Below are 27627 nucleotides of genomic sequence, written 5' to 3' on the forward strand. Positions count from 1 at the left end.
AACTATCTATAACACATGGTCAAACCCAAAAAAAACCCTTAGCTGCTTGAGGGTTGATGGGACTTGCCAAGTTTTAACTGCTGCCAACTTTTCTAAAATAGTTGACACCGATGGGTGACAATAATGTGACCAAATAGGCCACTTTTTCTGTACCAAAGACTGATTTAGGTTGCTTCACCAAAAGGTCATGCTGCCGTAGAAGGTTTAACACAAAGTACAAATGTTTAATGTGGGCCTCCAAAGTCTTACTGTAAATTACAATTTCAACGGAAAACACCAGTGAAAATGCCTAAAAGAAGAGTTTATGAGGCTTTAAAATGTAAATGGCACATATTTCAACCCAAAAGGTATGACTAAGAATTCATATTGGCCTTTGTGAGTTTTGAAAGCGGTCCTCTGAACATCTTGTGGAACCACTCGAATGGGATGGTACCTTGTCCTGAAATCCATTTTAGAAAAAATGTAGGCTCCATGTGATTCATCTAGCAATTCTCCAACCATGGGAACGGGAAATTTGTCATTCAAAGTAATCAGCGTTTAGCATGCTGTAATCTATATAGAAACACTAAGTGTTATCTTTCTTTCTCACCAACAATACTGGTGAAGAATAAAAGCTATTGTTGGGCGCGAATAGTAGTTGCATCAAGTATTTCTTTGACAAGGCATTTAATTTCAGTTTTTTGGATATGAGGATGCCTATAAGGTCAAACATTTGCTGGTGGTGCACCTGGAATGATTGAGATCTTATAATCATGCTCTCAGGCTGGAGTCAGGCCTTTTGGCTCTTGAAACAAGTCAGCAACATGAGCTAATATAAGGTCATTTTCTTTACGTGTGTGTATCTCAGTGGCTGAATAGTGGCTAGTCTCCAATATCAAATAAATGACCTCAGTTACCCCTTCTTCCCCTATGGCCTCCAAAGTTAACTCCAAGCCTCTCTTTGGGGGACTCTCAATCTGCAATTAACTGAATGGAATTACCTTGCATTTCAAATTCAAAAGATGACTCTGAGAAATTCCAATGGACCATTCCCAATGTTTGCAGCCACTGTAATCCCAACACGACATTTGTGCCTTTCATCTGTAAGTAAAAATCTACAAGGACAGAGGTGCCTTGGATGTTTATGAGAATTTGTTTGCACATCGAACAATAATACAAGTATTGTCCATTCCTCACCATCACGCAAAACGAGAAACTTTTGGTTGCACTAGGTCTAGTCTTTTAACATTTTTCCATCAAATGAAATTATGGGTGTTTTCTACTATCCAATACAACCACTACTTCCCTGTTCTTTATGGCACCTTCCAAATTCATTATGCGAGGATTATAATTAACTGCCATAGCATGAATGGACATAGTGGAGAAGGCCTCAACTGGCTCCTTCAGATCCTCTTTTTGGCTCTTCAATCAATTGTAACTGGAAGTCGTCGAGACAACCTTCTAGCATGTGTACTATCTATTTCTTCTTGAGTTTGAATGGTTGATTAACGGGCTAGTTTAGTGACCGAGAAGAGTTATTAACCCTCCTTTGCATGGTGTTAAAACAAAGATAATGTGTATTCGAGAGGGCAACCTAGATTTCTTAAAATATTGAGCTTTTCCTCTTTAATATTGGCCAACCTGTTAAAGTCCTAGGCAAGAGTACTTCCCAGGAGGTCACCCATCCTAGAATTACTCTTGCCCAAACTCGCTTAACTTCGGAGTTCTGAGTCAGATGCCTAGCCAATACAACCCGAAAAGACTAGCTGTTTAAGGTGCGGAAAGCCAAGTACCTAACTCAGACCACAAACTCTAACAAGAGTGGATGGAACCACTCTGACACCCACCTTCCCATTCTGGAGCCGCTTCTCACGGATACGAACGCAGGCCGTGGCGTGCCTAGCTCTGATACCATGTTAAACGCCTAGCCAATACAACCCAAAAGACCGGTCTGTTAAGTGCGGAAAGCCAAGTACCTAACCCATCAGTGGTGGATGGAACCACCTAACTCTAACACCCACCGTTCCTGTTCCCTACCGCTTCCACCGGGGTTCGAACGTGGAACGTGGTGCCCAGCTCTGATACCATGTTAAAATCCTAGGCAAGAGTACTTTCTAGGAGGTCACCCATCCCAGAATTACTCTTACCCAAACTCGCTTAACTTCGGAGTTCTGAGTTAGATACCTAACCAATACAACCCGAAAAGACTAGCCGTTTAAGGTGCGGAAAGCCAAATACCTAACTCAGACCACAAACTCTAACAAGAGTGGACGGAACCACTCTGACACAACCGAGTGGCATCAATCACTTTTTGAGGGTTAAAAGAACTTTGGTTGCAATGTCTTTCCTCAATTTACTGATAAAAAAGAACCAACCCTTGCATCCTGAGGCCAATCTCGCACCCGATTGAAGAGTCTATCAAATTCAGCCAGATATTTTTTGAACATGAATATTTGTCTTAACTGAACTAGTGCATGCAAGTTTTCATATTCCTTTGCCCAAAGCACGTACAAAAAACCTATACTAAAATCTACTCAAGTGGGTTCCCCATTATCTGTCTTGTAACTGTTATACCATTGTTGTGCCTCACCCTCTTAAGTAGAAACACACTAGACCTACTTTCTATTCCTCCTTGGTATTGTGACATTCAAAAAATTATTCTATCTTCTTAATCCATGCGGTTGCCTTGTTGTGGTCCACATATTGTGGACAACCCAGTCTCATAAACCTTGCACTAATGCTAGTCGAATTTTGGGCATCTGTCAACCCAAAATGCGAGATTGTATTCCCCTGCCACCCTCTCCTTAAACAAATCTTGTAGAGATGTGGACGTAAGCTTCTAGAGATTGCGTAAGGCTATCTATCTTTGTATTAGCCCCCTTCAGCTCCCCTTCTAGCCCGTCACAACAATTAGACAAGCCTTCCCCATTCGTGTTTGCAATTGAGACTTTCTATCAAACATGAGGTGTGTTCTTTTGTCCATGACAGAAAAACTTCTCAAGTAAATAGCAAATCTGCAAGTCCAAATCAGAGAAGGACTTACCTTGCTCCGAGCCTGCTCCTCTCTTCTCGGGGATAAGCGAATCCCCTTAGGTCGCAAGTTGACTTCTCTGTACCAGTTGATACATTTCTTTAATAGTGAGAAACAAAGGATAAATAGAGACAAAAATGAGTGTAACAAATTGAGAAAGATGGATATCTACCAATTTGAGAAGTACCAAGTCTCCTAAAATCTGAACACAGCAATTGTGCGAGATTTTGTCTGCCAGACAGGTTGGCCAGACAAGTGCAATATTCCTCTCACTTCTCTTGTAAAAAAGATCACCCTTTACATGAGCCCCCTATGGCATATTTGGCTAATGTAAACTGATAAAAATACTAAAAAATGACAGAAAAAAATTATATAAAGGAGTGTAAATGTATTAGAATTGGAGAAGCTTCTCCTTCAAGCCAATATGTCATCTCCCATTCTTTTCATACTAATATTTGCAAGTTTTTAAAGGAAATGAATCAACTCCAATGTTTAACCATGACATGAGACGTCCTCAAATTAAGGTTTCAAGGTCAAACTTTACCTTCCAAAATGAGCAGAGATTTCTAAACTAAACTTTCAGCATGCTTGTGAAAAGATTTCAACAAGGGGCCTATCTTCCACACAAATTTTGCCAGAATATGTGGAGGTTACCACTTGCATAAATTTGTATGGCATTTATATGACTCGAGGCTTAAGCTTGGCAGTAGACTTTTGAATTTGGTAATTTTTTCAGAATTTATTAATGACAAATAGTGTCATTTACTAATTAGAAGAAGATCCTGAGATAAGAAACCTGGGAGGGTGAAAAGGAGAACGACAATCCTCCCACTCTTTGGGCTAATAAAAGATGACAGCAAGTGCCTAACAGAAATATTGGAGACCATGGAGAGTGAGGATCGAGGTGTCTGAGGCCTCTTGAACTGAACCATTAATGAAAACAGAGGTTGTAGGGAGACAACTTTGCCAATTCTTATTCTTCTTCGTAAAAAAAGGAATTGACAAAGCTCAATAAAGGCCAAGGATGGCCACCTGAGTCAAAGAAAGGCTTTTCCATGTCTGATGTGGCCAGTACAGTGTAGAGAGTAACAATTCATGGGTAGTGAAGCTGTTTCGAAGAACGAAGGGCAATGAAGGCAAATTCAACAGTTTGTCTTGTTCACATAAATGCAATTTGGTTGTTCCTTAAAAGAGGGAGGAGGTCCTTTATGAACTTTTATTTAGGAATTAATTTATAAGAGCTGGAAAGCAAACTAATTGGGCAGAAATCACATGGGCAAGTGTCATTCCATAGAGATCCAGGCAATAGAATGTGCACTCATCACTCTTCTGGTGAGTTCTCTCCTGTCCACTTCAGATTCCAGAAGCTTGCAGGGTACTTGATCTTGCACTTTAAATTGCTTGAGCTTGCGAGGAGAAGTTAAGAAGAGGAGAACTAATAGTGGAAAAAACCTTCCAAATAAAGGGGCACAATCGGAGGCCCTAATCCTCATATCACAGCCCCAAATTGGAAGGGACAGTGTCCCAATCATTATGGTTGTCAGACATTGGCTTCGGATAAGCTAGTATTGGTACAAGAGTTGGCAAAGATATTCAACCAATCAGAAGCAAGAAAGCATCCAGCTTGACAGAATAAGAAGAGATTGCTGGTTGGCCCAAGGGAACTTCAACTCAGATAAAGGAAACTCCACAGGATGATGATCACCAAAGAAGCTAGGAAAATTTTGCCTTCACAAGATCAATCTCAAACTATTGTAGTTTAACATGTTTTCCCTGTATCACCCTGTAGTGAGGAGTTCAAGTGTCACCTGCTTGGTTTAGAGTTTCAACTACTATTTGAAAACAACAAGTTTAATTCCTGAATTTCTCCGTGAGGAAGAAATTTATAGAGCACAACAACAGTAGGCTCAGAACACATTTGGGAAAATTTTCAGATGCCCAAGTAGTCATATCATTTCAGACGCCTCAGTAGTAATTTATTTAATCTGTTTCACATGTTCGTGCTTCTCTCAATGTTAATATACGACCTTGGCTTGAATATGCAGGTATAGACTGAGCTTTGGATGTAATGATAAGCTGCAGCTTGGAGCACTTGTCAGTGGTTTTACACGTGCTCGAACTGCTCTGGTTGCTGCAACTAAGTGATCCGTTTTTCCTACCACCCTGCCTTTGTAAATGTAACTTATATTTTGTTCAAATTGTACTAAATTGTCCAAACTTATAATTGTTCAAATTTTACCAAGAGATGTGGAGCTAACTGTCTTTCATTTAATTTTCTTCTTTTGACTGACTTCATACATATATATTCAGAATATTACATCCACGTTCATGAAACCTGAGTTTGTGCTGCATTGGTTTGTGTGGTTGCTGAAACAATTGTGCGAACAGAACCTTTAGAGCGCAATTTTTACCTTTCTCTTAATGGTGATTTTTAGTCTTTTTAGATAAAGCCAAATTTGTGATATGGTCTACGGAATTTCTTGTGTAATAGTAAAATGGTCGTCCTTATAATTAATGCTAGGTTTAAAATGTTAAAAAATTGGCCTTACTATTTGGCCCCTTTTTGTCACGTTTTTCTTTCTTAGTTGAGATGATAAGTTTCCCTCTTCCATCCATACTCCATCACCAGTGTCCTTCCATGGGATACTGATTTTTGATTTTTAAGTGGTAGGAGAAATAAATATTAATTAAGGGTAATAACGGGTAATCATCTAGAAGATAATATTTTTAGGATCACATTGGTTTTCGTCATCCATTATAATAATTAAAAATCAACAACTGAAAAATCCTTCCATCTAAAAGAGATAATAGCTACAACTGAAATGGGTTAATGTCTAAGTAGTATGTACCAAATTTACAGTAGTATAATAATAGATAACTGGTAAGTAATGAAAATTCTTAAGAGTAATAAGGACACATGAAATAATCCGTTGCAAATCCATCAGTAAATAAGGAAGTTGCACAAAATGATATATTGGAACCGAGTAATAATCTAAGATAATAATTCAGCCGGAAATAGAAAACCGAGTCATACTTCCAGATTCAATAAAAATCCCACCAAATTCAAGTATAAATCAGCAAACTATGCAGCTCAAGGATTAAGCTGACTTGCTGAACTCTTGTGCTACCAACAATAGCAGTAATGAGACCTGCAGAATGGGCCCTGGCCTCTTCATATCCTCAACATGAAAGTAATGGCAAGTTGCTGAAGATTAATGCATGACACCATTTAGTTATTGATTTACAAACAGCATCAATGTGCTTATGCAACAACGATTTACTGAGACAAACTTGGCAAGAAAACTCTACTAATATATTGATTTACTGATTATGTAGCAATGTGACCAGCTTGGTTAGCTATTCTCAATAGCCGTAATGTGATTATGCAGCAACAAGACCTGCTTGGTCAATGTCTGTCTAGACATGTCTTCTGCAGTTCAAGCATTCTTCGTGCAGTAGCAACAACGATTATTAGAACTTGTCTTCTACCGTTCAAGGATTCTTCGTGCAGCAACAACCAACACATCTCAAATATGAAACCACTAGCGACCAATAGAACAAAAACATTGGATTATCTGGAAGAACATATGAGACAAACTCAAAAGCTAACATCGTGTACTGGTTTCTGTTTGTCCTCCTTGACTCCATCTTATTCCATGACAATTAAAGTTCGTAGATGTAGAATAATCTATAGTCTTCCAATGTAAATATATTATTAAATATAGATCGAATTGATATAAAATTTTCTCTTTCTGAAACTAGACTTAAATACCTTTCATCCAAGTATAAATTCTTTTTATAAAATATATATTTTATTTAGATAAATAATTTGATAGATTTCGGTCTCTCATTTTGCCAGTATGACCATTGACTCTTCCAACTTGGTCAAACTGATGTACTATCGACTTTCTTTCCAAGTATTGTTTCTATCCACATTGTTCATTTAAATTTTATAATTAATCTTTTAGTGTTTATTACAATCAAAGTTAATTGAACAGGTCTTTTCATGCCAACAATAAACTCACAATCAAAACAATACTAAAGACAATTGATTTCAAAATCAACAGAACCAAGTCCAACATGTAAAATATCTAGTATACCTTGAATTTTAAAGAACATTCTCGGATACTTAGCTCTTTCGAAATACTTCATTGCATCAATTGGTTGCGCATGGGTCTTTCAAACGAGTGAGTCACCAAATTTCTTTTCAAATCTTCTTCTGCCCAAATTGTTAGTTTTAATTTCTCTATTAGTTCTAAATTGTTTGCTATCATTAGATTAACTTCATGGGGATCATTAGAGCAACATTATGTTATTAGTATTCTTATAATATAATTGACTTTTTTCAAGAAAAAAAGTTCAACTATTTATGAATATTTATTAGCTATCTACTACATGTTTGACATAAGACCAAAACACATGATAGTATGAAACATCAAATGCTAATAAGGAAATGCATTTGATTAGTCAAAAGAATTAAAGCCAATTCTGGTGTCAAAATCTTTGAAGTGGCAATGATGGAATAACTACTGGTACAAGGTATAAAATCAATTTTTTTAAAAATTATTTTTGATCCATTATTCAACTTATTGTGAGGTGTGAAACAGGTTTTCAATGTGTTATATTAGAATCAATGAATTTTTATTTTTATTATGTTATATTGCAATACCTTTTTATTTTTTGAAAAGTTCTTTATAAGAACAAGTATCATTCATAACAAAAAAATAATGTACAATCATGATTTATTTTTATTTTTGAAATATTTTATATATAATACATTTGTTGTTCCTAATATATATTTTTTATAGATTTCAATGTTTTCATGAATACAGAAGATTAAAAAAAAGATAAAAAAAATTTAGATAAAGAACAATTAAAGTGTGCATACTAAAAATCAAAATGGACCAACAAAAACAGAAGCAAAAGAGCCTTTGTAAATTCTAGGGATGAACAACTCATAATTTAAACAATGCTTGGCACCTACTGCATCCCCTGGTATTTGGAAGACCTGTACACGAGAATTAGTTGCATGCTGTTGGAAGATATGGATATGTTGGAGTGTTAGTGTTATTGATGTAATTAGTTTATGTTTCCTCCTCTATTTTCTAAATTCGTCACTCTTCCTCTTCTCCTAAAACACAATTCTACATCTTCTTCTCGCCCCTCAATTCCTCTTCTAGTATAATTATACATCATGGAATCCTAAGTCCTAAGTTTCAACATATGCTTCACCTACTGCGCCTAAATCTTTCCACACCCAAAGAATCCAAAGTTGTATGTGCAAGTGATTTATTACTGATAAAAGGTTACCTTGCTGAAAGAAGACCAGGAAACCGCATAACTGAAGTTGCTTTTGTAATCACTCTTTTCTTCTATTTTTGATATTGCTGCATCTACTACATCACGGAATCTTCGTTAGAAATTTTATATTGAATACACTTGAACAAATTAATCAATATAGAGAAACGTATAAAAGCCACACTGGCCCCAGCAGTTCCTGGAGGCCATTACAAAGAACCTGAGCAATGGTACAACCTACAGAGTCATCTGTACAAAGTTACAATCCTTCCTCTTCCCTAACCCAGCTTCCTGAACTCAGCACTCTCAGAAGAATTAACACATTTACCATCTCCGTACCTACAAAACTGGAGCTCACAACACAAGCAACTTACACCAAAGTAGTAGAAGTTGACTATACCGTGTGAAGGATCATATTACGTGGTCCTGTCTCGTGCAATTTACCTTTTGAGTAGAACTCAGGGAGAGAGGAACAATGGATTTTTGCTGGGATTTAAATACCCAACCATGAGAATCAATTCAAACACTCTCATTTGATATTCTATTGGACCACACAATCTCAATTTCAAGGGTGCGAGATGACCCGCCCTTGTTGCCATCATGGTTAAGGCTGAAGAAGCCACTGTACACACCTTCTGTTACAACTTTGTCTATTTGAATTGTCACCCTTCCAAGAGTTGTCTGAAAGATAATATTAATGTGGGTCAACTGATCGTGTTAGATGAAGAAAATTATAGCCCAGGTAACACACCAAGCTTAGGAATCAAAATCAGGTGCACTCGTATCTTAACATACTTTTCCAAATGTATTTTTGCTCTTGCAGAGGATGTGAAGCTTTTGCCCCTTAGGTGGTACATCAAATGCCCATGTAAAGCCCTCCTTCCATTCTGGAGAAGTGCTGTGACTCACCACCTGAAACAGAGCGTCCAGTTCAGAATTGATGTGAATGACAAATACCAAATCAAGATGCATCAAACTAGTTCTTGTTGTAGATAAATGTCAGTAGGTGGAAGTTACATGCATATTAGGTAATAGAAGCCTCCCCTGAGTCTTGTATGCCACAGTTCAATACTCAAGTACATGCTTTTAACTTCTTCGGGTCTCCGAGTAATGTTATGAGGACCATCCAGATCCTGACTCCGACAAAAGTTATTGACAAGTTCTTTTGGAGTCACAGAAAAGATATGTTTTGAACATCAGAAAAGAAGAAAAAACCATTAACAGATCGTCATAAATGTCAACAGCACAGTTGAAGGCTTTCTTTGATGCTGAGAAATACACATTGGAGATGCTTGGTAAGAATTGATTAAGTGAATCTGAAATTGCATAAAAAATACAATGCTTAATAAGTATCAGATCCACATGCAGCTTTTTACCTTTGTCTGCCGTGGTGGTCCGTTCCCTATTGTCAACAGGCAAAAAGAATTTGTGCTTCCCATGGTTTGCTTCAAGTTATTCCCGCGCTTAATTGTGACTGTCAAACACCCTAGTAAGCAGTGCAATAAACTTTCAGCCCTTTCATGTAAACTTGGTGAGCAGGTTCTTATTAGTAACTGGAGAATTGGGATAGCTTCAGCAGCGATCATTTTTAGCAATATCTATGGGCATGGTGGACCAAGACTGTTTCAACAAGCATAGTGTGTCCAATACAGATTCCTGGGCTACCTCACTACCAGCTTTAAGGGCCCCCACCAAGTGTGGGATACATAATGTGGTGGCTTCTGACATATGCAACTTGAAAAAGTTCATAAATATCACATTTATTGTTCTTAGAACTTCTTCATTGATGGTTGCTGTGGCCGACAACTCCTTCTCCAAAGCAGCTGCAAGACAAGCCGACAAGATGAGTAATCCAAATCCCAATCCATTATGAGAAGGGTAGCTATAACCTATTTTTGTTAATTAACTAAAAGCATAACTTCAAAAAGATGACACTGAACTTGCATAAAGGCCCCAGAATAAACTAGCAGGTTCCGGTGGAGCAAGGTTCCACATCAGATATGTGCGGCACACATTAAAACATCTAATAAAGACATAATATGTTTCTGAAGAGAGAATTTCGCCTTTTTCATCTAATAAATGATATGGTTGTGGGTTGTGAATGATTTTTGCAACTTTTTAGCTCTGTATGTGTCTATTTCTGTGGTGCATTTAGGTATATATGCTACATGAAAGTGTTGAATGTGCCTTTGACAATTGGATTGACAATCCAATGCATAACACAAAACTCACAGACAAAGTACAAAAAAAAAAGTAATTGAAAGTTTCTTCCAACTCTCCAATAGCTTCCTTCAAAATAAACTCTATCTAGTTTATGGGTCTAAAGTGGAAAGTGTCATAATTCCAGTCAACATACCTGTAAGAGACCTGATCAGCTCATTTGATACATACTCTTGAAGAGTGGTTTGAGAAAAGAAACTTGATCAACAAAGCAGCCTGCCTGGAAACCTCTGAATTTGGAGAAAGTAAGAACTCCTGAATTACCAAAATGCCTCCGGCTTCTGCCACAGCTCGCCTATTTGTCCGACTGTGCATGACCAGATTCTGCAAAGCACAAATTGCCACCATCTTCATTTCCTCCATAGGTTGACCCTCAAGCAAACTAACTAGCGCTCTACATGCAGATACTGAATCAGAGGCTCTTGCTAATCCCTCGTGTTGGAAAAGATCACCAAGGGCAAGGGCTGCCAATAACCTGGCAGGTTGGGACCTGGTTAGGGGGTCCAACAGATACTGGGATAAAGGTGCAATAGTATATCTGGAGACTTTCATTTCCCTGACACTAACATTGTTAAATAAGGCCTCCAGTAGTCTCCCACCAGCTTCTTCACATTGGTGGGATTGCATGAGTTCAATTAATGCATCAATAGCACCAGCTTCAGCCATCAGGACAGCACAGGAAGTATCACCTCTTTCTTGAACAATCAGGGCTGCCAGGGCTACTGAAATGGTGCTCTCTGAGCCTGAATGTAACATTCTAACAAGAACCACCGAAGGAACTTTAAAGTAATAGTCAGAATTAAATTGCAACACATTGGAGAGGACAAGGGCAGCAGACTCGCACAGGGAGTGAGGTGGTTGTGGGTTCTCCTGGATGATGACCTTAGAGAGTTCAAATATCCCACCGGCATCAGCAACTGCCTTAGGCCAACTTGTGGAGATACTCTCCAGTGCTTTTATTGCTGTTTGCTGCAAACTCAGTATCCCAATCCCATTTTTTTTTTTTTTTTTTTTGATAAAGATGTATTGATAAAACGAGAGAGAACAAAATTTTACAGTATCCCAATCCCTAATAGCCTTACAAGAGGAACAACTGCATTTTTTTGTGGTAATATCTTGTTGGAAGTGCTCTTGTTCTAAAAGATGTGACAAAATTTCAGTGCCTAGTTAGATAGCTTGAGATGGAGATTCAAGAAAAGATATTAATGGTTCAATCGCTTGGCTATGAATGAGCTTCAATGTTGTGAGACTCTGGGTTTCTCCAAAATATTTACAAGGGCTTGCAAGGCACTCTGCTGGCCCCACAAACTGAAATCTGGCCGTTGCAACACAAGGAAAAGGGGTTCCACCACTTTAGCAACAGCTGAGCTTTTGGCTATGCCACTATTGTTTGTTAATATACGAAGTAATTCTGCAATTGAGGAACAAACAGAACCATGCATCAAAGGAAGCATTTCAAGGGCATCATCAATGACCCCTGCTTTGACCATGTCCAGTTTGCAGTGTGGTCGATCTTTTCCGAACTTTATAAGGGAATTGACACTGGCCTCTGTATGTAAATGGTTTGACCCTCTAACCATTCCAACAAGAAGGTCCACCACCTCATAATGTGATGCAGTCTCTGCATGTTGTTCGTCATCCAGTAGTCTTTCAAAAGCTCGCACACTAGATTCCACCAACTCATTTGACTCAGACCCAATTAGACAGATAAAGAGGCACAATAAATTCTGATGCAAGTGGGGCTGATCTTATCTTCAAGTTATCAAACAGAAGGTAGCAGAGTTGGGCAGCATTTCTTTTTAGTTCCAAAGAAGAATTCGATGACAATATCTTATAAAGGCTATCCAGTGGGTTTCCCTCCGCATCAGCCAAAGTGATTGACTTCGAAGCATTTCCAGAAGACAACTTGATCAGAGCAACTAGTGCAGCCTGTTGCTCCCTCTCAGATCCTGCATTTAGCATATCAACCAATGGTTGAATGGCTTGCCTGGCCATTTCAGTATCTCTGATATTTTCTGCTTCAAAAAGCTCATTTAGGGCACATACTGCACTATACCTGGCACTTCTTGACCCCAGATGCAGTACTGCTACAAGTTGTTTCAGAGAACTAAGCGATGCTTCATGGTGAAGCAGATTTGAGTTGCTGAATAAGATTCTTAAAAGCTCTGATATCATTGCTTCAGTTGAATCTTGTGGGCTCAAAGACAAATACTTGGTCAAAGCATCAAGAGCCCCAGCTTCTGCCATGGTGAGTTTGTTTGCATCATTTCCTTCGGCTAACTGAATTAGAAGTCGAAGAGCAATTGGTGGCGCTCCAGGCCTATCTGACATTGGTATCAGAAGATCCACAAGAAGAGGTATAGAGTTCCATGCAGTTGAACCCACTCTCACATCTTCAATTTCAAAAAGAGTTTCCAAGACAAATTGGTCAGGGTTTTGAACCAAAGAGAATTCTTCAGATAACTGTATATGGTTAGACATATCCGCTTCTACATTGCTCAGAAGGGGTATGAGCCCTCCCACTGCCCCTGAATTTGCAATAGCAAGAAGAATTGCTTTTTTTCTGTGAGAAACAAGGCTTGCCATGACTTGAGCAGCAAAGTATCTGTCAATAATTTCATCAAATTTGAGTAAGAAAGCAAGAGAAGGTATTATTTGCATGGTAACAGGCGATAACTGCACATCATGATGTGCAAAAAGAATGGCCAAGAGGAGTGCACTAATCCATGTTCCTTCTGTGTCTTCAAATTCTGCCTGTTATCCAAAAAAAAAAAACACTCAGGTTCAGAACCAATAGATGTGTATGTGTGTGTGTGTGTGAGTGATATGTTATTATGAAACACATAGAAGTAATGAACAATTGGAGCCCTCCAACCACATAAAGTGAGTAATTGCTACAGTAAAATCCTGTAATTCACCTCTCTTATAGAAATGCTAACAAACAAACTATATCTATGCAGGGAATCTGTCCTTCTTATTTTCTTGCCATATAATTATAACAGATGTATAGAGAGAAAATAGTGAAAGCAGCATAACAAAATGCCACTTAGAGTTGATCTGCAAACATTGTTGAACCACTGTTGGGAGAAGAACACATTTCAATTGAGGGGCAGATACCATTCAAACAGAAGTGCTGCAACATCCTAGCTGAAGACTCCATGGAGTTTCTAAAAGTGAAAAATTATATATTTCATCCTGTCTGGTTTTTGTCTATGTTAATGTGTCTGCTCATATGACAATAGAAAATAATAATCCATTAACGCGACTAAAATTATGATAACAATAATGATAGCAATGCAAAAAAAAAAAAAAAAAAAATTACCAAGAATAGACTAAGGCATGCAGTTTCAGGCTGTTTCATTCTATCTTAGAAAAAGGAATCTATGAGGAGGGCCAAAGCTTTAAAGACCAGGCGTGATGTAATTTGAAACAAAAAAAGGCAAAATAAGCAAACACCTCCGGTACCTGTGGACCAAGAGCATAATTAGCAAACCTTTCAGATAAGACCTCAAGCCCACCAGCTTCCATGACAGTAATTTTGATCTTCTGATGTGAAGAAGAAATAAGTGATAGCAGCCACAAGGCAACAGTTCCCCCAAGAACGGTTGCAGGGTCAGGAACCCCATCCCCTTCAAGAAGGTATAGACTTTTCTCCCTAAACCCTCTTCTGGTTCCAACTTCCATTTCTGAATCTCTGGAATTTGAATGGTGCTTCACCATATCTAATAGGGCATAAATCAGCTGCTTCAAAAATCCTGACTCATCAAGCGCATCTATTGTCCTCTGTCTGTGTTCTTTTACTACACAGACTAGCAGGGCAGCCCCACCAACTCTCACCTCTGAACTTGAGGAACTCATAACCCTACTAACAAGAGATGCAATACAGCCAGGGTGCCCAACCAAGAGGTCACCTAGTAGGACTGGATGTTCACCACATAACCGAGAAAGAATTTCTATAGCCTTTTCTTGAGCTGGATGGGTCCCACCAGCGAGGCAACGAACTAGAGGCTCCATGCTTGATGGAACTTCAGAAATGGCAGTCCAAGGAGGGTATGTGAAGTTCATACTTTGCTTTGTTTTGACCAAAAGGGAAAGCACTTCCAAAGCATCAGATGAATCTGTTCCTTCCATGTGCATGACATTTAAAGAGTCAACCTGTGCCAGGACTGCAAATTGGCACTGAACATTTTCTGTAAGCACTTCACCCACAGGAAAATAGTTCAGTAATTGATGAAGAGCTCGTGAAGCATTCTTCTTACCTTCGAGATAACCTTCGCCATTCTTTTCTAAAACTCTTGTCAAAGCAGAGACCACATCCTCACCAAGAGCTTCTCCAGCTATTTGTGGGTCTGAAAGAAGATTAGCCAAGGCAGCAACAGCAGTCTCAGCTGCATTCGTGGAAGAAGTCTTTGCCAGCTTGATTAAGGGTTTGACATCACCTTCAGCAATATAAGGCATCTTACAAGCTGTCTTAACCTTTGCAGAGCGGGATAAAGCTCCCAAGGCCCGAGCAGATTGGGTTGCAATAACCTGAGTTTTGCTGGTCAAAAGTTTCATGCATGGATGAACAATCTCATCAGTTGCTAGGCTGTCACAGATATCTTGCCTTGTGCTGAATAGATCAGCCAAGACAGAAGCTGCATGTTCTTGAGTGTCTTCATTTGAGGAGTTAAGAACCTGAACCAGAGATCTCAGCCCTTTATTTGCCAAGCCTCCTTTCTGTACTAAGTCCTTTTGAGAAGCCATTGTAAGCACATGCCCCAGAACAGAAATAGTATAAGCTTTCAATCTAGGAATATCTCCCAGGAGCAGAGCTAAAAGTTGGTTCACAGTGGCAGAGTATGCAGATTGGATAAGCTTCATAAGAGCCTTTGCTGAAGCCTTTTGTCCCTTAGAGCCCCCACTTTTAAGAAGCCAAAGGAGAGCAGGGACTGCAACTGCACTCTCCACACATGCACGAATATCTTCACTGTGGCAGCATAAGTTCCACAGTACATGTACAGCATCCTCTCATGCGTGTTGAGATCCCAACTCTAACAATTGTACCAAAGGAGGGATCCCACCTGCAGCTGTAATTGCCCATTTGGAGTCATCAACATGGTCCGACAAGATCACCAACAACAGCATATTCTTGATGTTGTTCACCTGATAGCCCAAGTAATGAAATTAGCAACTGAATTCCTTCTCTTTTCCCTAGTGCTTCCCAAAGCCCAACCCGATCGCAGCATAATCTTATAAATGAGTTTACTAGCTGCTCCTGCACATCCCCACCGGCCATGATTATCAACCCAATAAGAATCCGTTTAGCTTCTGCATGATCAAGATACCTTGAAAGATATTGATTGCCATAGAGGCTTGCAAGAGCCTCAAGCACACTATCATGAATATGCTTATTGTCTCGAGGCTTCAAAATCATTACTAGGATATCCTCTATCTTTATCGCGTTAAAGGCCTCCTCTCTGTTGAAGAACATTTCATAAACCATTAATGAATATGCAACCGCTCCAATTATATCAGCAACTGGAGCAAGTAACCTAGGAGCTTGAGATAATTCTCCAAGATACATAATTAGCTCCGAAATTCCCCCACAAATGTTGGCTAAAGCACGCATCGCATGACCCTGAAGAGCTTCAGCAGATTCGCCCTGCATACATTCTTTAGAAGGTGCAACTACTGCACCTAGCAAAACAGGAATTCCATTTGCATCCACCACAGCTTTCTTAGCTTGAGATAACTTGGAAGAAAGACTCTCCAAAGCATCAGCTGCACTTGCACGAACAGAAATATCATTTTCCTGGCCCACTAGGTGGAGAAGTGCATTGACAGCCCCGGCATCAATAGCTGTGGGAATACTATCACTAAAAGCCAGTATTAAACAAGCCAAGTGGGAGGCAGCATTTGACTGAGCAACTGAATTATCAGAAGACAAGAGATCGACAATAATATCCACTCCTCCAGCTTCAAGGGTGGCCTGCAAATATCCATCCTTATTACTACAAAGGTTCCTCAAGGCTCCTGTTACAAATCCTTCAACCACTTTGTCTTGTTGGACCTTTGGATTGAGCTGCTCCCACAGGTTGGCACCACACCCTCAGTGACAAATATCTTCATTCCAACATGATCTTCAGATAACCCACCAGAAGAAACCTCATAGATGGCCTCTGCAGCAGCCTTCCTGGCATCAGTTTGATCAGATTTTAATAGAGAGAGCAAAGGAGGTATGCATCCACCCAAGAGTACCCTCAGTCGTAAGTCTTCTTCTTCACACAATACGCTTAAGGTCATGGCAACATTAACTTTAGCAATGGAGGTCCCACTCCGGAGAATAGATATGAACAATGGCATTGCCTGGGAGTGAGATCCAATAAGATTTCTAGCATCTTTTCTGGCTGGAGCAAGGCCGAGTAAACGAGCTGTGATCAGCTCCTTTTCATGGGGGGAGTTCATATTTGCATGCAACTGTTCCATAAAGTGAGCAACAGTTGCCATTGTATTCTCTTGGTCATCCATCTCTTTTGTTCCATTTGATTCCCTATAAAGTTACATAGAAATTTCTGTCACTATTTGATTTTACTCTTAAACAGTTGAAAATGGTGAATGATTGAGTAGCAGCTTAGATCGATAACCAGAGGACTTCTTTTAAGAGTAAAGAACACCAATTTGCTACTACAATAGCAAATACAATACTCTTAGTATTTTTTCTTCTTTCTCTTTTTCAAGACATAAATCATTTGAATCAGTAAGTGGTGTTTCAAGAAGGAAAAATATTGTAGACTACATATGACAGCTCAACGGGACCTAGGTTACCTAGATCGAGAAGAGGATGAAGATATGGATTCGCGAGATTCAGGGGAGGGAGGTTTTGACATGTACACCAATGGTAACTTGCAGATCAAAATAACAACCAATTGAATATAAAGGTTTAATATTTAAAACAAAAAAAAAAACAGACTAGGGAGAGCATCTGGATTCTGACGCGCAAATTGTAACTTAGGAAAAGAATGTATATATTCCAAAAGAAAAAAGACTAGAGCGGCCAAGCTTACAAGCGCCAAATTTATACTGAAATTTTTTATTAAATAAAGCGAGTCTTTGACAGATTTCAATCCCCTGGACTTGACAATGAAGAAGCTACCTCTAAAGCAAATGTAGCATATCTCTACAGATCAAAACTCAGACGTACCCTAAGAAAAACAACAACAACAAGAAGGGAAAAAGGAAATTCAATTTTCAGATAAATTGCTAACTACACTTAATCTACAGAAACTAGAAACAGTTACACATACCCAGGCAAAAATGCAAATGCCCAATAACTCTCTCTTCAAAGTTACAGCAAGTTCCCTTCTAGTTCCTCGACATCGACCACTCTAGGGGAATCCAAGTCCCCAAAGGGATCGAAGTCAACTGACAGAGCACGAACAACCGGAATGAGGAAGCGGATTTCCTCCAGTGCCCAATCGGAAGCTAAAGCTGAAATGATCGGATTACACCGAAAAAACGCCAGAAATCGGAAAAGAGAAGAATTTTCTAATGTTGCACCTCAAGATCTAGAAATGTGCCGCGAGATTTGCGTATTAATTCCAGCTGGTATGTGATGTGGTGGCCATGGAAATTTTTCACTGCTTCGTTTATCTCCTTCAAGGAAAACGGGCGACGGCATTGGACAAATGGGAAGAAAGGTGTTGGCGAAAGGACCAATTTCTGGGCATTCACATCAACGAAGCCTCTTTTTCTCAGTTTTTTCTGCTCCTTCTTTCCCCTGTCATTATGTTCTTAATGATTGATTATGAGTCCATTAACTAGCATTCAAAACGGTTCTTCTACTGATAAGTTCAGGGATTAAGGTACCGTTAGAACTCATAAATACCTCCCACCACCCAATCAACCAGACAAAACCAAAAACCAGTATTATCTTTTTATTTGAAAAAACGTTTATTAGCAGTTGGAGTATTATACGCTTTTATGCCGTTTGAAGATCACTCATTCCCCCCTCTCGGCTTTCCCTCTATTGCTTTATAAACATTTTCGTTCGAAGATCAAATATAATTATTTAAAAAAATAAAAAAATATTTTATGAGATTTAAAAGTTCACTCATTCCCCCCTCTCGGTTTTCCCTCTATTGCTTTATAAATATTTTCGTTCAAAGATCAAATATAATTATTTAAAAAATAAAAAAAATATTTTATAAGATTTAAAAGTTGATGAGCTGGATAGTATAAACTCCCCCTTTTTTTTTTTTTTATTGGCTACTACAAGGCCCAGAAAGTAGTTCAACTCTTGGACAATGCATAATTAACTTTGCCGAATTGTTCTTAATATTTTTATTCAGTTACTACTAAAGAGTGAAACCCCTGAGGACCCACTAGAAAACTATAGAAAGAGGATAATCGATAATAAAGAGACAAACATCTTTTTCAAATACTGACTCAGATTTCTCACTTATCACACTCGACACACGACCAAAACAAGACAAAACATGTACTTTGTGAGCCCCTCTTGGTGATACTTGATATGAATTATGAATACTTGTTGACATCGATAGTTTAATATCTTCTAGACTATTTTATTTTCCCTCTATTTACTCCTAAATATGATATAGATGGAATACGGATGTAGAATAGTTTATATTCGTTCATTTTAAAGTGTATTTATGCCAATGTAAAATGATAATCATTATTACAGATTGCTTCTACACTACTTAGAAGCCACTGCCTTAGAATTAAAAATTCCACTATGATTTGTCAAACAATATAGAAGGTTCAATTACAACACCTGATCAAACACCTTGGAACTTATGGCAAGTAGCTCCCGGGACATGCACCCAGACACAAAATGGACTTTTAAAATTACAAATAGTCAATCTAATTTGAATGACCTATGAGTGAGGATTACTTGTTTTACAATCAAGCTTCCAGATACCTCTTAATAGTTAGAGACCAAATTGAAAAGTAAAAATACTGTCACACCAACTTACGAGGTGAAACTATTAAATGATCAACAACACCAGAATAGATATCAAAGCAAATTCAAGTAATGCTAACTGAATAAAAGTTTTGAACTTGAAAACAATAGTTCTTATAGTAAGGATAATCGAAACTTATGTTACTTTGAAAAGTTATCAGTGGGTGTAAAAATAAATGCAAGAATTCTAAGCTCTTTGAAGATAAATTTTGAGTGGGTGCCTCAAATATTAGATTTCGAAATCCAGGCTCTTAGAAACCCCTAAGATGAAAAGGAAGCTTCTAAAAATTCATGTGTGGAGTTGTTATTTAGGCTAGAAAAGCCTTAGGTATTTATAGGGAAAACCCAGTTTAAAAAACAAGACATTGCACAATATCTGACTTGTTTCTAGCTCTCATAAAAATTTAGTCACAAGTTTTACAAAAATTAAGAAAAATACTTTTTTAAAAGCTAGTAATATCCTTATCATTTTTGTAGGTCACTTACACAAATTGAAGACCTACAATATATCCAACTACTATTTGCACAATTAACTTTGCCCTCAAGAGTGAAATCTTTGTTTCCTAAGGACCCACTTCAAAACCATGGAAAGAGGACAATTAGAGTAAGGAGACTTAAGCATCTTTTTTTATGCCAACTTAGATTTCTCACTCTTCACACGTGACACACAACCAAAACAAGACAAAACATATACATTTGAGAGCCCATCTTGCTTGATACTTGATATGAATTATGAATACTTGTGGATATCCATAGTTTAATACTTTTAGACTATTTTGTTTTTTTGTTTTCCCTCTATTTACTCCGAAATATGACATAGATGAAATATGAATGTAAAATAGTTTATATTCATTTATTTTAAGGTGTATTTATGCCAATTTAAAATGATAATCAATATTCCAGATTTCTTATCCACTACCTAGGAGCCCTTTCCCTGCAATTAAAAATTCCACTATGATTTGTGAAAGGACATCTACAACATAGAACCACAAAGGTTCAATTACAACACCTACTCAAACACCTTGGAACTTGTGGCTAGTAGCTCCAAGTACATGCACCTAGACACAAAATGGACTTAAAATTAAAAGTAGTCAATCTAATTTGAATGACATATGAGTGAGGATTACTTGTTTTACAACCACTTAATAGGTAGATACCAAGTTGAAAAGTAATAATACAGTCACACCAACTTCCTAGGTGAAACTATTAAATGATTAACAACACTACAATATATATCAAAGTAAATTCAAGTAATGCTAACTGAATAGAAGTTTTGAATTTGAAAACAATAGTTCTAATAGTCAGGATAATAAAAACTTCTATTAATTTGAAAAGTAAATAAGTGGATGTAAAAATAAATTCAAGAATTGTTAACTCTTAGAAGCTAAATTTTGAGTGGGAGATTCCAATATTCGATTTCAAAATCAAGGCTCTTAGAAACCGCTGAAGATGAAAAGGGAGCTGCGAAAAATTTGTTTGGAGATCTTTTTTTGGCTAGAAAAGACTTGGGTATTTATAGAACAAAACCCAGTTTAAAAAACTAGTCATTGCACAGTATTGGTCATGCACCTAGCTCTTGTAAACATTTAGTGAAATATTTTAAAAAATTTAACAAAAATACTTTTTAAAATCTAGTTATATCCTTATCATTTTTGTAGGTAACTTACACAATTGAAGACCCACAATAAATCAAACAACTATTTTCACAATTAACTTTGCCGATTTGTTCTTAATATTTTTTCTAAGTTACTACTGAAGAGTAAAATCATTGTTGCGTGAGGACCCACTTGAAAACCATGGAAAGAGGAAAATCAGAGAAAGGAGACAAGCATATTTTTCAGATACCGACTCAAAGCTCTCACTTTTCACATACGACACACGACCAAAACAAGAAAAAAACATATACATTTGAGAGCCCCTCTTGCTTGATACTTGATATGAATTATGAATAATTGTGGACATCCAGAGTTTAATACTTTTTAGACTATTTTGTTTTCTGTTTTTCCTCTAATTACTCCTAAATATGATATAGATAAAATACGAATGTAGAATAGTTTATATTCGTTCACTTTATGGTGTATTTATGCTAATGTAAAATGATAATCACTATTTCAGATTGCTTATCCACTACCTAGGAGCCCTTGCCCTGCAATTAAAAATTCCACTATGATTTGTGAAACGACATCTACTACATAGAACCAGAAAGGTTCAATGACAACACTTGCTCAAACAACTTGGAACTTATGGCCAGTAACTCCAGGTACATGCACCCAGACACAAAATGAACTTTTAAAATTACAAATAGTCAATATAGTTTGAATGACCTATGGATGAGGATTAATTGTTTTACAATCAAGCTTACATATGCCTCTTAATAGGTAGATACCAAATTGAAAAGTAATAATATTGTCAAACCAACTTTCTAGGTGAAACTATTAATTGATCACCAACACTAGAAAATATATCAAAGTAAATTCAAGTAATGCTAATTGAAAAGAGGTTTTGAATTTGAAAACAATAGTTCTAATAGGAAAGATAATAAAAGCTTTTGTTACTTTGAAAAGTAAATCATTGGATGTAAAAATAAATGCAGAAATTCTTCACTCTTTGAAGCTAAATTTTGAGTGGGAGACTCCAATATTAGATTTCAAAATCCAAGCTCTTAGAAACCCTTGAAGATGAAAAGGGAGCTTCGAAAAATTCGTGTGTGGAGTTGTACTTTAGGCGAGAAAAGACTTAGGTATTTAAAGGACAAAACCCAGTTTAAAAAACTAGTCATTGAATAATATCGGGATTGATTCTACCTCTTGTAAATATTTACTGAATTTTTTTTCAAATATTAACAAAAATACTTTTTAAAATCTAGTCATATATTTATGGTCCCAAATCCCACAAGACGATTCGTAGGGAAGAAGAAGAAGGAGAAGCAAATCAAGCTTGAAGGGGAGCTTGAGACCCTGGGTTCATTGAGGAGAACACCAATCCTAGGGTTCGTTGAGGAGAACGTCGATCTTATGTTTTGGGTGAAATTAGACTTGTCCATTTCATTCCAGGTCATCCCTTAAATAGGACCCATGACCACAAGGTTCTAGAGAGAATTATAATTTTGCCCCTCCATTGCATTTAACTTGAAAAGTAAACTAATTGACTAAGTAACTGACTCAGCTAGGGTAATTGACTCAGCCACGACGTCTGCATGACTCAACCCGCTGTTGGGTTCATAACATTACAGCCCCCTGGAGATCGACCTTGTCCTCAAGATAGAAGGTAGGGAGGAGTGCCAAACGTCGCCACATCTCCCCAAGTAGCATATGTGGTGGTTGTCATCCATCCAATTCAGATACACGTTGTCATCCATCTTGTACCATGACCCCTGAATATTCCTCCCATAGCAGAAGAAGTTCCTAGAAATTTCCCTGTTGATGAGCTCAGCAGTTGTTCCCGACTGCAAGCGCTGGACAACAAGTGACAGAACACTAGGGTCCTTCAATATGGTCAGCTGGTGCTCGGCCTTGTCATAGGAGTTGCATCTACCACAGGGATGCTTGATTGCTCCTTCCAATTTTTCGGAAGAAGTAAAGTGCTGCAGTACTCCGAAGTCACCCTCATGATTGTTCTTTGATGTACATGGAAGTAAGCTTTGTCTATTAGCTGCTTTGGTCTGCTCGCGAATCCCTTCAAGCTGAAGAGTAGTACCATGAGCAGAAAAATTCACAAGTTCATGGGCGACCACGGTCTGATTTTTCACCCTACAAGCTGCAAGTGGAGAAGATGCATCGAATATCAAAAGATCAACAACATTGGAAAGTAAATTTTCCCAATCACATTCTGCCACTTCATCCTGAGCTTGCTTGAATTGACACACACCCTGCAATTTTACAGCAGTCTCCATTGCACTCTGTTTTGCTGGTGAACTACCTCTATTGATTTTCAGGACTCCATGAATTTAGTTCCTGGAGAAAAAGGGAGAGAAACCCATTGGGAGAAAATTGGAGGAAGAAGGGTTATAGACTTGATTATTCCTTACCCTCCTCCTGAAGCTCTATTTATAGATTTATGAAACTACTATATTACAATAATACCGCTGAACTTAGGGTTTTAACCCTGGAACTTTAGCTTAATTACATCAATGTCATCTCTATGAGATGACCCTTTATTTACCATCCTGTCATCAATGTATATGGGCCTATGGGCCTTATCCTTGATCTGTGGGCCTTGGGCCCGTCTTCTATTTCTCTTGGTTTCATGGGTCTTCCTTGGTCTTATAGGCTTGGACCCATCTTCTAATACACTTTGATATGTGAGCCTTCCTTGGTCGTGTGGCCTTGAGCCCTGTCTTCCAACACTTCCCCTCAAGCTGGGGGTGAGAGAACAGCATGAACTCCCAGCTTACTGCAAATGATGTATAAAATCTTTTTTTGTATAATATGCATTCATCTTCCAACACTCCCCCTCACGCTGGTGCTCTCGTTCATGAGGCCCAACTGATATAATATGAGTGAGAGTAAATCACTCCAAGCCGTTAAGACATTGTTCTGAAGTGTCCACCTCCACCACCGTCTCTCCACATGACAACGACTCTCAAGTCGTAGAGTAATATATAATATTAATGGGGGAAAGTAACATAAATATAATAATAAGTTCCTCCGTCATGGACTTCCAACCACAAAAAATGATATTTTTGACGGGGATGAAGTTCATCTGTCATGGACTTCCAACCACAAAAATTTTGATATTTTTGACGGGGATGAAGTTCCTCCGTCATGGATTCCCAACCACAAATAAATTTGATATTTTTGACAGGGATGAAGTTCCTCCGTCATAGACTCCCAACCACAAATATATTTGATATTTTTTACGGAGATGAAGTTCCTCCGTCATGGACTCCTAACTACAAATAATTTTGATATTTTTGACGGGCACATAAATAAATAATGGTATGAGGCTACCTCTTCTTCAATAATAATGTCTCATCAAAACAGACAAAATAGCAGCAGCTGAAATGGGTTTGGGCCCATTTAACACAACCAAAATAATCCTTGTAAAATGACCCATGAAACAATCCAATACAAGTATTTGTACCAAATAATATGCTGACCAAGGAATAATCTGTCAATTCTTCAAAAATAATAATCCAACCAAAGAAAGAATTTACTGACTCGTGCCGAAATCTTGGGCACACATCCTGAGGTAGAAATTAAGTGACCCGGTCAGGTTGACCCGGACCTGAGTTGACCTGAACCGAGTTGGTCTAGGTTGACTCGGTCAGCTGGGAACTCGGTCACTGGCTTGACTCGGGCGTGCTGAGTTGACTCGGGCGAGTCCTGATTGCACCAGAATAGAGTGCTCAATTAAATGTTCCGAACTTAGGCGCATAAATAATAAATTTCCTTGACTTAGGACAAGCTTTAATCGGAAAACAGAGCCTTCTTCCCCGCGCGAAGAGACGAAAACTCGGAAGGAAAGTTTCCAACCCTCTTCTTCCCCGACACAGTGGCGAAACTTGGAAGGAAAGTTTCCAACCAGTCTTCGTCTTCTCCGACATAGGCGGGTCGTCTTTCCCAGTGGCCGAACAAAGAACGACAGAAAAAAAAATGCAGCAGTAGTACATCTTCTTCCCGGACGCCGACGCTGTAATGGATTTGGTGACGAAGACAACTCGCCGGAAACAGTATTTTGGACGGAGTAAATGGCTCGGGTAGAAAAGTTTTTTTTTCGCAAGCTGTCGTCGTCTTTGAACAGTGTAGAGTTGTCTTCTCCGACAACGGAAAACAGAGTGTGGCCGACGTCTTTCTTCTTCTTCGGTAACGATGGTGAACACTCCTTTGGCAACGGCATGAACAGAGAAGCAATTAAACTCCTTCTCCTTCTATTTCGCGAGCCTCAACAACCGTGTCTTCTCTCTTTCATTTTTTTTTCTTTGGCAATGACAACGTTATCTTCGACAAAAATCAGAACCTCGGCATCACGGCAACAACCAGAGAGCATACCTGGTGCTGATCCAGTAGAAAATATTCACGCCATAAAGCATGCCAGAAAAAACTAAGGCTTAACGATGCAAAACCAGACTTAACGAAGCAGAGAAAAAAACAACAATAATAATATGACGGGTAAAACAAAACTAACAAAAATTATGAGCAAAGAAAAAAATAACAGTTTCTTTGAATCTGAAAACCATAGATGGGAGTCCTGAAAATCAATACTTTGATACCATGTTGATTTTCAGGATTCCATGAATTTTGCTCATGGAGAAAAAGGGAGAGAAACCCATTGCGAGATTATTGGAGGAAGAAAGGTTATAGACTTGATTATTCTTTACCCTCCCCCTGAAGCTCTATTTATAGATTTATAAAACTACTATATTATAATAATACCCCTGAATTTAGGGTTACCTTGGAACTTTAGCTTAATTACATAAATGTCATCTCTATGAGATGACCTTTTATTTACCATCCTGCCATCAATGTGTATGGGCCTATGGGCCTTTTCCTTTATCTGTGGTCCTTGGGCCCGTCTTCTATTCTCTTGATTTCATGGGTCTTCCTTGGTTTTATGGGTTTTGGCCCATCTTCTAATACACTTTGATATGTGAGTCTTCCTTGGTCATGTGGCCTTGGGTCCTGTCTTCCAACAACCTCGAACAAAGTGTACAAGTAGCCCTGAAGGCTCAACAATTTCTATATCAGTATCAGTCTCAACAACCCGACAAAGTGTACCTTTACTATTTGGACTAACACAGTCATATTTTAAGGTCCTAGATAGCTTCACAACTAGTTCTACGTGGTCATCATCACATGGTTCCACATATGCTTCTCCCGTAGAACAAAACCCAGCTTTGCATGAATCCAACAAGTTGTTCCTTCTAAAAAATCTAGACCTCACAAGCTGTTGCTCACTATCCCAGAGTACAACAAACACCTCCCCACACATAAAGTCCATGTTTTTTGAGATCTCTACCGCTACTGTTTGAATCCAGTTCGGATGACATTAGTCATTAAGTTCCAAATTCAGAGGGGAGTTGTGAAAGGAGACCACCATGCAGACTGCAACAACAACAACAATTTTAATTTGTATCATCCTCTCAATCTCAGGATGTCCAAGAATGGCACCAGCAGTAATAACAATGGTTCTGTTCTCAATACCAACAAAATAATTCCTCACCTTCCTCTGTTCAATAAAACTTCTGAGCACAGAAATCCCGTACTCTCCCGCCTTTGCGAGCAGTGTATGAAGTATAAGATTAGTCCACTGCAATAAAGTGGTTATTTGTGTTGTGGTGAAGACAACATTCTGGTCAGCAGGCATGATGCTCACCAGCCATGTAGGTAAACGATGTGAGGTGCCCCTAAAATTAGCCATAGCAACAGCCTCAGTACCCATGTTGGCGAAAAAAACAGCACCACTACTTGCATCTGTTTTGTTGTTGTAGCTTTGTCCCCCATCGCTGCAAGATACCCATGAATACAGTGTCCCAATAGGATTTCACTCCAACACTTTAATTTTCTCTGTGAGATTTGGTCCAAAACGCGTCTAGGAGTATCCACCTTAGGTGCCTTGCCAGGCCTATCATGGAACTGGCCAGCAACCTCATACATTCGACCTAACAGTGATAGGGCCATTTCAAATTGTGGCCCAACTCCAATTTTTGGAAGCCAAACAGGATTCCATTGATGCCTAATTATTGCTGTCCGCCCATTCTTCCAGTGTCTCATCTTGTTTCATTGCAACAACTATTGTTGCTACCTTTGGACTCCTGGCAGTAAGGCCAGCCTTTCTGAGACCGTCAAATGGCATTGCTGCAGCAAGTGGAAGTCTTCCCCATTTTTTAGAGTTCAACATTATAGTAGTACCTGCCATATCAATTGACACGATGTCCACCCAGTACCCCACACTTGTCTGAATCCCGTTGAGCATTTCCACATCTATCTTGTAGGTTACAACAAACCAAACTCTGAGTGGATCTCTGCAGAACCCCTATGCTGCAAACCCAACAGGTCCCTCTCTCGATTCACTCTTATCCTTGTCAAAATTTTCAAAAGCCGTATACAAGTGGTGTTCTTTTTTCACTCTATTTAGAGGCATCATTGCTATTATGAAATCAATATAATCTATTATACCGTTGCCCTCCACCTCAGTT

At 38.5% G+C, this 27627-nt stretch overlaps 1 protein-coding gene and 1 pseudogene across 1 annotated transcript in view; one reads left to right on the forward strand and one right to left on the reverse strand.

The window, feature by feature from the left end:
* The window catches only part of LOC137946203 (replication factor C subunit 3), a 51642-nt gene extending 46291 nt beyond the window's left edge, over positions 1-5351 (forward strand). Inside the window, exon 9 of the mRNA XM_068792416.1 lies at positions 5056-5351. Coding sequence (XP_068648517.1) covers positions 5056-5155 — 100 coding nt within the window. The 3' untranslated portion in view covers positions 5156-5351. The remainder of the gene's footprint in view (positions 1-5055) is intronic.
* A 3061-nt stretch (positions 5352-8412) lies between these two features.
* Positions 8413-23382, reverse strand: LOC137946602 (protein CELLULOSE SYNTHASE INTERACTIVE 3-like; annotated as a pseudogene).
* Positions 23383-27627: the final 4245 nt, after the last annotated feature.

This window comes from Aristolochia californica, unplaced genomic scaffold, assembly GCF_029961685.1.
Source record: "Aristolochia californica isolate CCGP_79_NKW_82.1479 unplaced genomic scaffold, dmAriCali1.0.hap1 SCAF_12, whole genome shotgun sequence".
Taxonomy (NCBI): domain Eukaryota; kingdom Viridiplantae; phylum Streptophyta; class Magnoliopsida; order Piperales; family Aristolochiaceae; genus Aristolochia; species Aristolochia californica.